The sequence below is a fragment of the Solanum lycopersicum genome, chromosome 5 (assembly GCF_036512215.1).
Source record: "Solanum lycopersicum chromosome 5, SLM_r2.1".
Classification (NCBI taxonomy): Eukaryota; Viridiplantae; Streptophyta; class Magnoliopsida; order Solanales; family Solanaceae; genus Solanum; species Solanum lycopersicum.
In genome coordinates, this window is record NC_090804.1 from 15,827,823 (window position 1) to 15,839,673 (window position 11,851).

Consider the following 11,851-nt stretch of genomic DNA (forward strand, 5'->3'; position numbering starts at 1 on the left):
TATATCTTGTCTTCTTCTCTTGTACTTACATTGCTATGAGCTTTGATATTATAACAAGAATGAAATAAAAAGATTTACCTAAAATTGAAAGAGTAGCTAACCTCAAATTTGATGAAATCAAAATGGGAAAGAACATGTATAATTGAACAAAGACATAAAAGAAGATGAAGAAGCTTATACATTTATATATTTATGAAATGACAGAAATAATACTATGTAACCGATAAATTGTGTTGGTAACAAAAGCAAAAGACACATCCTTAAATGATAGTACAAAGTTAAGAAACAACATGACAAACATATCCTTATCTTGAGATATAATGCCTAAAAATAATCACATTAATACCACATTGGAACTCATGCTTCTAATATGGTATAAAATAAATAAAAATATAAATACTATTTCTTCCGTTTAAAAAAAATGACCCTATTTCTTATTAGTCGGTTTCAAAAAGAGTAACTATTTTTTTTTTGGCAACACTTTAACTTTAACTTTTCATGTGATATATTTAAGAACACAAAATTAAATACTAATTTAATACATTAACATAACTTTAATTTAAAACAACAACATCAATTTTTTTTTTCTTTTAACTCTATTTCAAATTAAAGTAGACATCGTTTTTAAAAGGGAGTAACTAATACTTATTTTTCTTTGGTAACAATCCCATTTCGTACAGTAGTATAGGGCAATGGATTATCCCTTGGAAATCCAAATAAGCACCAAAATTTTTATTCATATATTCTGTGGCGTTATCAGTTCAAGATTTTTATAGCTTCAAATCATCTGGAAGCAAGAGAAAACCTCACTTTTTGCCTTGACAATCAGTAAAGGTAAGAAACCATCGATTTTTCAAACAAAGGAGGAGTTTAGTAGGACGAATCAAGAGGAACAGCAGTTTCATGCTTGCTAACTAATGATTTTGTGATTCTTGGGTTATAATAAGTTTTAATTGGTTTGTTAGATTGAAAAAATGGAACATGCAAAAGTTTTTGTTAGTATTCTCTCCTATATGATTTTCTTTTTTTTTTTTTTTTTTGAAGCTTTACACAAATTTGATCCTCTCTTTCCAGAATATAGTCCGTACAGGATACTGACAAATAGTTGGGGTTTAAGACATAAGCACCAAAAATTTTATTCATATATTCTGTGGCGTTATCAGTTCAAGATTTTTATAGCTTCAAATCATCTGGAAGCAAGAGAAAACCTCACTTTTTGGCTTGATAATCAGTAAAGGTAAGAAACCATCGATTTTTCAAACAAAGAAGGAGTTTAGTAGGACGAATCAAGGGGAACAGCAGTTTCATGCTTGCTAACTAATGATTTTGTGATTCTTGGGTTATAATAAGTTTTAATTGGTTTGTTAGATTAAAAAAATGGGACATGCAAAAGTTTTTGTTAGTATTCTCTCCTATATGAATTTTTTTTTTTGAAGCTTTACACAAATTTGATCCTCTCTTTCCAGAATATAGTCAGTACAGGATACTGACAAATAGTTGGGGGTTTAAGACATATTTCATGAAATGGATATTAAGCAGCAAAAGAAACTAAACTCTGGTTTGTCAGAAATGAGCTTAGAAAGTCATGATCATATTCTCCAAAGATGCCCTAGTTCTGAAATTGTTGCTGATTCCAACTACAATTTGGAGTATAAAATATGTGAATCTCCTAATGTTGTTCAGCCAAAAGCAGTTATAGATCAACATCCTCCGAAAGCAAGTGTTTGTGCTTTCTGTTATTCTGCTAAGACCACAGAGGTGAGTTATCAGTACAGGAGAAACTTCAAGCTATCAGCTGTCTTGCTTTATACTTTTCTTAATACTCACTCCACTGCTATCATTTGGAAAGTTATCTAATTATTTTGTGGTCCACTCCTTTGTTTATCTGCACATATTCTGCTATATGTAGCCCATTCTTGATACTAACTTTTTCATTTTTTGTCAAATATTTGCAGAAAACTGGACCTTTTTTGTACTTTGCAAATGGAAGGGAAGTTGTGGGTAATGTTACTTCTCTTTCCAAAGTCATATGTGTGCACAGTAAGTGCATTGAATGGTAGGTGGTTTAAATCACTTTGCTTGATATTCTTCATTAAAAAAAAAAAAATCACTTTGCTAGATATTCCAGATATATTTTTGTTTTATAATTACTTGCCATTTCAAAAAACATAATAATGTTTGATTATTGCGCAACTGATAAAGGGAATCTTTAAGTAGCAGTTAAGTGACAGCTCAATCCTGTGCAATCACTTTATTTCTTTATGTAGGTGTTGGATAACAGGATGAGATGGAACAAGTGGACTTTAAATGCATTATGTCTCTTCATATTTATGCTTGAATTATTTAGCTGTGGATAGATGTTATGGACAATTGCAGTTGGAGAAAAAAAGGAACCTTCTTTTGTTGGTCTAACGAATTCTTTTTATTTAATAGAAGTGTCAATATTCACATACTAGCTCATTGGACACTAGAGTTAGATCCTCAAAAATAACCAAGAGGAAACTATGGTTAGTTGGTCAGCTAAACAAAACAGAACCAAGTCTACAAACAACAAAAACAACTAAGCCTATCTAAACAGCTTGTCCATTTACCCACTATATGTAACTGTATAACTATGACTCTAATGATAGCTTTGCTTTCATGTGCTTTCTGACTGAATCTCAACTTTTTCGATCTAACCAGAGATGATAGCAGTGGCTACAAATAGAAACCCCATGATAGCATTCATAGATCTTCTATTGTTCACCTTGACTGACAGCCACCCTACCTCAGCCTCCCATGATCCGATCTGCCTATTAAGTCCCATACAATGTAGTAGAGTCTTCCAGATATGCTGGGAATAGAGCTATCAAAGAACATATGAGCATGAACTTCCTCCCTGCAGATGCACCAAGAACACAATCCAAATGTCTTTAGTAACCTTTGGTTGTAACAATCGAACATCGTAATCTGTTTTGCTTATGAAACTGTGTTTTTAGTGAATTTAGTCATATTTGAATAATCCAGATACGGCTTAACTGATATAGAGCTAATCAGGCAACACGTATAGGCTGTTTCACTACATGACTTGTATCTCCACTGCTAAAGCATAATCTCATTCTTATATTACTTCATATTTCCGTTGATCCTTTGGTGTGCTGCTTTATTTGTGAACGCCACAATTATTTGCTATTCAATAAACTTAGGTAAGTTAGGTTTGATTGGATACCTTTTCGGAACTTAATTTCATTGGTTACAGGACACCTCAAGTATATTATGAAGGAGAAATTATAAAAAATTTGGACACCGAGTTGGCAAGAGCTACAAAACTCAAGTGTAGTAGTTGTGGCATGAAGGGTGCAGCACTTGGCTGCTACATGACGTCTTGCAGGAGGAGTTATCATGTGCCCTGTGCATTTGAAATCCAGGATTGCCAATGGGATATGGTAAGTAAATACAACTAGAAGCTAACATATTTATCAAATTAAGCATTGTAAAGTTTTCATCTTCTTATTTTCCCTTAAAAGTTCACATATTTAATTACAGGAGAACTATGTGATGCTGTGCCCAGTCCATAAATCTGTTAAATTTCCAAGTGAGAAGTCAAAGTCTATAGAACATATCAGGAGGGAAATGCATCCAAAGGCTTCTCCCCTGTAAGAAGAGTAACTAAGGCACTTGCTATTTTGTTTTCTATCGGCTCTTAAATTATTGGTAGTTGTTGAGAATGATAAAAACATCATCATATGAATTTTAAAATCTGTGTGCTACTACTTCAATCTACCCACCTGCCTTAAACTCCTTGTTTTATGTTTTGTTAATTTTGAAACTGGTGTAACTTCCTAGTACCATCAATATTTTATACTGGTTTTCTAGATATAAATAATGTAAACTACTACTTTGACTTCAAAATAACATTATTATTTTTAAAAAGAAGAATTAATTCTAGTTAACAAGATGTTCGGCATTTGTTTGCAATACATTACCTTGGAGGTTGTTGTAAAAACTTTATTATTAATAGAGAAAATAGTCAATTGCCTCCCAACCTATTAGCCAATACCAACTACACACCTATGATTCATGGGTACCTCTTGAACCATTTCAAAGTGAAATTGATTCCACCCTAAAATATCATAATCAGTCATGTGTTTTATGGTGAAATACACACGCTTGACACGTGTATTTCATCAGCTAATCTTTTTCTTTTTTGTCCTTCATCTTCCTTTCTTCTTCAAAATCATCATTTCAGCCCTAATTACTCTAAAACACCATTTGTTTTACCTAAAAAAATTCTTATGTGTCTAATAAATCAGAATCAAATCTAAGGCACTACTTTATCCATACAAAATTGTTGCCATCTTCTCTGAGCCATCACCTGTCAAGTTCCAAATAGAGGCAAAATCAACTCGTAACGTCAATTTAAAAATTCGTCATTCTTATCTCTCCAAAATATTCATGAACATTTATAATATGAGATTGGCTTTGATTCTTAGTGGGTTCTACAAAAAATATGGATGATGGTGAGTTATGGCTACCTAGTACCTTCTGCATGTAGCAGTTGTTTCCATTTCAGTTCCTTCTAATAAGTTCAAAAACAACCACCCCATTGCTTCTTCTCTTTGTTGTTGTTACTCTTGAGTCAATGACTTAGAAAGAGGAAAATTAAAGGATATGCCTTTTAAAAATGGATTTGATTTATTAGATGTGTTCTAAACAAGTCTATTGAATAATTATGTTCATAAATGCATCAATTGCTGGCAATTTTGTATACCAGACATTCATGTATGAAGCTTCGACAATGATAATGGTGGAGGAGATATAGTTGTTTAGGTAAATAACGAGAAAGAGAAAAAAAAGCAAAAAGAGGAGAAAAATTCTAAAAGAAAAAGAATAAAGGCAACTCATTCTCTTTGAGAGAGTGAAATGCATTCTCTGTGCCAACTTAACACTTAAGGATTTATTTATTACATTTTAAGTAGGCCAGGGGGTAATAGGACTCTATGAACTATATGTGTAGTTGGTCATTAGCTAATAGGTTGTGGGACGGGGTATGCATGACTATTTTCTCTTTATTAATATGAAGATTATAGGAGTTTAATTTCAGCGTTCTAAAATAACTTTGGTAAACATAGATAATTTTTCTTTCTAACTTTTATATAATTTTGTACCTTTTTTTTTGTCATCTTCAATATTGTTTCAACAACAACATACCCAGTGGAATCTCACAAGTGGGTTTAGGGATGGTAGAGTCTATGCAAATCTTACCAGTACATCATGGAGGTAGTGATGTTTCAAACTGACGCTTGACTCGAGTCCAACATATCTTGTAAAAAGGAGAAACTTGTTCTGAATGGAAACCCTGATTGAGACCACCCACACGGTGATCAAAACTCTTCCTTATTTGCTTCAGTATCAATTGATTGACACATGAACGAAGCTGTAACGGAGCATGTAGGTGATGATCAAGCACGACTTTAACAGCTGCCTGTGATTGAAAAAAAAAGAGAACTTGATGAGATAGTTCGTGCGGTGAATTTCTCACCTCTCTATTGATCTTTCCCTTGCCGTATCGGTAAAGCTAGAAGAGCAACCATCATTGGCCGACAGCTTACTGGCAAACCTTCCATTCTTATGTTTACATCACCTCTCTTTCTCGCATTGACCAGACAATGGTTTCAAGGGAGCATCCTATGGGGCAACCATAGCTTGAACCGTCCTTCTCGCAGTCAACTATATAACTTAGGTAGCAATGGTTTGAGCAAAGTAGTGGTTAATCTTCGTTGTGTCCTTAGGGTGGGCGACATGAATAACTTTTCTAGCATCAACATGAGACCAAAGACTGGAGTAGTTGTCATCTTTTTTCATAATAGTCATCCAACAAGAAAGACAAAGACCACATAGTTTAGTGGAATAGGAAAGAGAGTGTCGAGCACAACATCCATGTCACCAGAGTTTCTTTTCATTTATTTGGAGAAGGAATGAAAAAGGCTTTTTCAAGAAGGCATGATTGTCATGTCGATCGACAATTGCGAAATATTATCTCTAGGTCCCTCACTTTAGGGCTTTCTTCCACCGTTGACAAACATGGTTCAACGGGCCAGCTATGCTTCCTCTTCTAAAACAGTGACACACTAGTCTGATTCCCTCTTCAGAAATTGCCAGAAATCCTTCTATTACAACCCCAGTATACAGGGCATTCAAAACATCAATCTCATTCTATGCTCTATGCCATCTTTCTTATACTTTGACTATTGATTCATTTGCACAAACGTCCCTCACAAAGGAAAGTGGGTAAAGGCCCGAATAAAAAGACTCTTCTTTCTTTTATTTGAAAAGAAGGTGAGAGCCTTAACCCTCTGGTTTGTTGGTAAACCCTTCAATGATTGAAAGCCAGTGTCCTCTTTGAAGAGTTTGGTGAAAGAATTGGCAGCATTCGAGGATGATCTGAGCTGAGGTCTAGCCCTAAGGGATAATGAGCATGGCAACTACCGTAAAATGAAAGGATAGGGGCCATACTCCATAGCCTCCTTTATACGAGATTTCCTAAGCTTTCTCTCTTGTTGCATTCTATTTCGATGAAAGGACATCATATAGTCTCATTCAAACAATGAAAGATAGGTAATCGACTCTATCCAAAACTGAGACTCAATAGGGGAAAGGGACTTAGGGGACAACTAGAAGATAAATGATCAAGCAAGCGGACGCAATCAAAGAGCATCACCACTTTTCAATCGTCAAAAGTGAGATCTCTTTTAGTTCAGCCTACTTTTATCTTTTGAGTCAGACTCTTAATACAGGAAATCAGGTTTTTTGAATGTCTCTCTTCTGACCTGGCCTATTAAGTAAGTTAGTTAGAGACCAGAACTGGACCTGCGAGAGACGAGATTTCCAGTAAGAGTAGGTGCATGTGAAGTTGAGAGTTGGTCAAAAGAGGCCGAGCACCTTAAGTTGCACTAGTGGATTGAATAACCTTTTTTTAGTGAACAAAGTGTATGTGCTCTTGGTTAATTTAAAAAACAAGTATTGGCGAAGATCTGATACTATAAGTAGGACAAAAGCCTTCAAAGAGTTCCACTTATCAAGGGAACTCCTTTCTTGACATTTGTATTTGAGAGTGAGAGCTATGCTTAGGTCAGTTCCCTCAGACAAGATATTCTGGAGGCCTAATTCCAAACAAAACTCAAGGTAGAGGAAGCCCTTCGTTTGGACAGGGTTACTGAAGACTCTCTTTCTGCTAAAAGGCTTTTGATTAGAGGGGAACACTCTATCCATTTGGGAAGCCATTATCCTTGAAAATCTACTTGGACCACCTATTTTTTCTTTTCTTTTGAGAAGGTAGCATTTGTGTATATTGACAAGTCAGTACATGGGTTGCACTGAAACCATATGTGCATATATATCAATAGACAGAAAAACTAACTCAAAATCCTGACAAGATCCGTCTATAATTGAGTCGGTATCCTCAAGTATATTTGTTTGCACCAGAAACAAAAAAGTCAAACAGTTTAGTTTGATCATCTGTAGGTCACAATTTTTGCTTTCAGAACATCTTGAACTCCTTTCCTTCCATATTGTCCACCAGATGCAAGTTGGGACAATTCTCCATCCGTCTCTGTCTGCTGCTCGTACTCCTGTCTGCTGCTCGTACTCCTGCTTCCTCCCAACCATATAACAAGTGAGTTATTTTGTTAGGCATGACCCAGCTAATGCCCCCAAGTCTAACAAAAATCATCCACAGTTGTGTAGTTTTCTTGCATTTTAGGAAGAGATGACTAACTGTCTCAACCTCTTCAGATAGAGAACTATGGAACCCACTGCAGCCCGCCTTATAGAAGGCTTTTTCAAGCGATTGCTCGACAGTACTTAGATCTGGTCTTTGAAGGAATAAAAAAAAGGAGAGACTGGTTAACACTATACTAGCCTCACCCTGGATCCACCCTGATTGAATGACAAGGTGTTGGTATCTCTTGTCATAAAAATGTAGTGAATCCACAATGTTGCTATTTGTTAAGTGAAGCTATAAGAGGAACTGCTTGAGTTGATGGTATAATTAGGTTTCACTATGCTCTTGATAAGCAAGTGTATCTCATTTGATTGTCATGTGGAGAAGAGGCTTGTTAAGGTATTAGCATGTCTAATAGGAGTATCTTCACATACATATGCACACTAGAAGAGATGTGTATCTGTTTAGGTTTTAAAAGTCTAGTTAAATACTTAAATTGAGTAGTCCATTATGATTTATCCATTAGTGTGAAATTGGGAAAATGTTTTTGTTTTCTCTTTCTTCTAGACTTTGAATGAAGTAATATCCTTGTCAAGAAGTTAGCTAGCATATCTATTGGAACATATTGGATATCAAGCTCCGTTACATAAAGGAAGCCACATAATATCGGGGTTTATTAGTTGAAGAGCTTTATATTAATTCATGAAATACATAACAAAACTTGCTTGTATACTATGACACATCATTTTTTTTCATGTAAATCAAAGGGCAATTGTGATATGTGCAGTCATTAGAATATGAGGGTAATTGTCCTCATCTATAAGCAAGTCCATAACTCTCTTCCTTTTTGACCATTGTGCATGCAGAACCACCGAGCAATTGACTTTTTGGGCAAGATCATCAGATGGACCAAAAGAATGGGTTCTTTGTGGGTCTGCTCTATCCTCAGAAGATAAGGTTGGTTTATCTTATCTGCAGTGACTATATCCTCTGCTAGTTCTATCATATGGCCCTTGTATCTATTTAAGAGTGTTTGATCAGTCTTACAATCATGTATGCAGTTACAAGTCACATGGAGAACTGCCATTGGCATGTTTCCAGTCAAAAACCCTTTGTTTATTTGATTATTTCAGCTCTCTGGTATACTAGAGAAGTCAACTTTTGATGGTCATGCATAGATGGTTTAACTCTACGTTTGTCAACGTTAGTTGATGTCTTAGTCCTGGTTGATCATTGATGCATGTCCTGGGAATAGCAATGTATGAAAGATCCACTTATTTTAGTATCTTCACATTTATTTGCTTTTACTTTTATGGTATTTGTACTTTAGCCTATTTTAATGCCCTTTTATTTTGAGAAAGCCTTTGAAGTAAAACAAATTGTAACTTCTTTTTGTTTGGAATTGTTAGCCGAAAATGGTGCATTTCAGACTTTATTAATCCATCGTATTGGTTTTTTGACATTTTGCAGTATATGTTGGTGAAATTTGCTGGTATGTGTGGTGCAACTGTGTGCAAGTTCTGGAAACCAAATGTCACACATGTTGTTGCAACAACTGATGTAAAGGGTGCATGCACCAGAACAATGAAAGTTCTCATGGCGATTTTGAGTGGAAAATGGATCGTAACTATGGACTGTAAGCACTGTTTCCTGTTATATAAAATTGTTTGTGGGATAGGTTTTTCATTTGGTTCTCCATGGAATGAGGGTGAACGTTTAATCGCTATTGAATCAAGAAATGCAATAAAGTAGAATGTGTGGGGGATATAAGAATAAGTTGTTTTGTTATTGAGGGAAGAGAAGGAAATACCTGGATAGATGTGTGACTTCTCCAGAGCCACTTTGAATGCATGGACATTTTTTCGGAAATAGTTTGCTTGGCCTGGGTCAATAGTTAATTAGGTGTCTAATGAAAAGACGGATGATTAATTTCTTTTAATTCCATTCTCCTACCATGGAACTTGTTTATTTGCAGGGGTAAAAGCTTGTGTTGCAGCAAATGGTCCAGTAAATGAAGAACTTTATGAAATAAGTCTAGACAATTATGGCCGTTCTGGGGGCCCCAAAGCTGGAAGGTTGATGGCCTCAACTAATGTAAGTATCTGGTTATTGCAGCACTAGAGAAACTAGTTTATTATATTCCTTGTGAATAAGCTTGATGGCTAAAGATATTTTTTTCTGGTTCTCAACTGAGGTGGCACATATTTAAAGCTTTAGTATCGAGTAACCAATTATCCCTTTATGTTACAGGGGCCAAAGCTTTTTGATGGTTTCGAGTTTTATTTTATTGGAGATTTTATGCCAGATTACAAAAGTGACCTGTTAGATCTAGTCGAGAAGGCTGGAGGCACTGTCATTCACAGTGAGGAGCAGTTGGTGAAACAGAATCATGCTGCACAGGAAACTCAGCCATCTTCTCTAGTCGTATATAACTGTGATCTATCGCAAGGTTGCTTTGAAGAAAAAATCAGAATTTTGCTGCAAAGATTAGCAGAAGCTGAGGATCTAGCCGAGCAAATGGGTTCTCAGACCGTTCAGCATACTTGGATTCTGGAATCTATTGCTGCATGTAAATTGATACCTTTCTGCTGATGAGTGATCGCAACAAGTTTTTTGTGCAACTGAAATACTTCCACTTGTGGCAGAAGAACAAAAGTAGTTGTACATTTTCTGCACCTGGGAAATATAGTTGAATCTTAAATGCTAAATTTTGTGTATAAATGTGAAAGAGATATTACAACCTTGGTTTCAAGTTCTAACAATTTATTCAAATTGGACTAAACCCAATATATTTATCCTGAAAATATTTATCCTGAATGAACTCACTGGTCCAAGCTATTTACCTGACTGTCTCCTTGTTCTATTCAATGAACCATTGCTTCTGCATCCTTAATATCATTATAGTATATATACACTAGTAGTATTTATATACTATGATGGTATCCATATACTCTAATGGTATCCAATAATAGTTCAACAGTTTTTTCATTGAAACACTGCTTCACTTTTAATAAATATTGAAAATAAATATTGAAAATGTGGTTAAGTGATCCTATTAAATGATAAAATATTAATATTTTATGACAATTCATTTTTAGACCATGAAGCCCCAAAAAATTTGGTGGGTCATGACCCAACATAGTTTTTTATTTCAAATCTATTTTCTTGTTTTTAGTTTTAATCTAACCTGCTCACTTGACATCCCTAAACTTAGGATAAGATTCCTAAACTTAGGATAAGACATTCTCAAGAGAAGGAAAAAAAGATTATGCCAAAATTTTAATTTATTTTCATTTATAGCCTTATGCTAAATGGTTCTTAATGGTTAAAAATATTAACAAATATGAAGTTGGGTATTTAATTATTACATACTGAAAGCAGAGAAACGGTTCCCTTGGTTAAAAAATATTAACACGAACTTGGACATTTAATTTGTACACTAATAAATTTGGTTGATTTTGCGCGGTCGTTAGTAATTCTTTTTTAAAAATGATTCACTACAAAATTCTTCTGTGAAAAAATTTAAAATATAATTTTGTATTCATATAAATTATGATGTGAGACCAATACAGTGTTGTTAGTTAATAACCCATACATATATCAAACATAAATAATTTAAGCATTGATTGTTTTAATAATAATCTCCACCTTTACACTTTGATGTTTTTATCGTTTAATTATTTATTGACCAGTTAACTATATGAATGTAACAACGTCAAACATAAAATAAGTATTTTATTTTTTTATCGAACATCAATTAAAAATGAGAGGCACAATCTTTCTAAGATAATGGGAGGAAAAAAAATATATAAAAGAAACTTGATTCACAATTAAATTTTTGGAGAATGACATAATAAGATGAATATGTCCACTAAAGAAAAACTAAATGGAAAACATTCATAAATACATAAAGAATTTTATCTTTGTTATGTCTAATTGAGTTTCTTAAAATGTCATCTACGCCTAAATTAACTTATGGGAAATACCAAGGACAGGAAATATGGAAATAATATGAATTTAAACACTTCTAACATTTAAATAAAATAAATAGAAAATTTATGATTGCCATAGTTTATGCCCTCTTAATTAGAAGTACCTTTTTTCTTAATTTGTAATAACTTTTATGTTTATAATTAAGATGTATTTAAA

General features: G+C 34.2%; 1 protein-coding gene across 3 annotated transcripts; it reads left to right on the plus strand.

The window, feature by feature from the left end:
* The first annotated feature begins 617 nt into the window (after positions 1 to 617).
* On the plus strand, positions 618 to 10,519 carry LOC101256776 (BRCA1-associated RING domain protein 1). Of its 3 annotated transcripts, none has more exons than XM_010322723.4 (10): positions 637 to 834; positions 1,075 to 1,237; positions 1,467 to 1,758; positions 1,956 to 2,056; positions 3,239 to 3,425; positions 3,526 to 3,635; positions 8,569 to 8,659; positions 9,173 to 9,338; positions 9,678 to 9,796; positions 9,953 to 10,519. In XM_010322723.4, exons 3-10 carry the CDS (start codon positions 1,525 to 1,527, stop codon positions 10,292 to 10,294), a joined length of 1,350 nt encoding a protein of 449 aa, XP_010321025.2. In that variant the 5' UTR covers positions 637 to 834; positions 1,075 to 1,237; positions 1,467 to 1,524; the 3' UTR covers positions 10,295 to 10,519. The 3 variants fall into 3 exon arrangements, with proteins under 3 accessions (XP_004239249.2, XP_010321025.2, XP_069154043.1); XM_069297942.1 differs by having other exon boundaries at positions 659 to 834; positions 1,045 to 1,237; XM_004239201.5 differs by lacking the exon at positions 1,075 to 1,237 and having other exon boundaries at positions 618 to 834.
* The last annotated feature ends 1,332 nt before the right edge of the window (positions 10,520 to 11,851 follow it).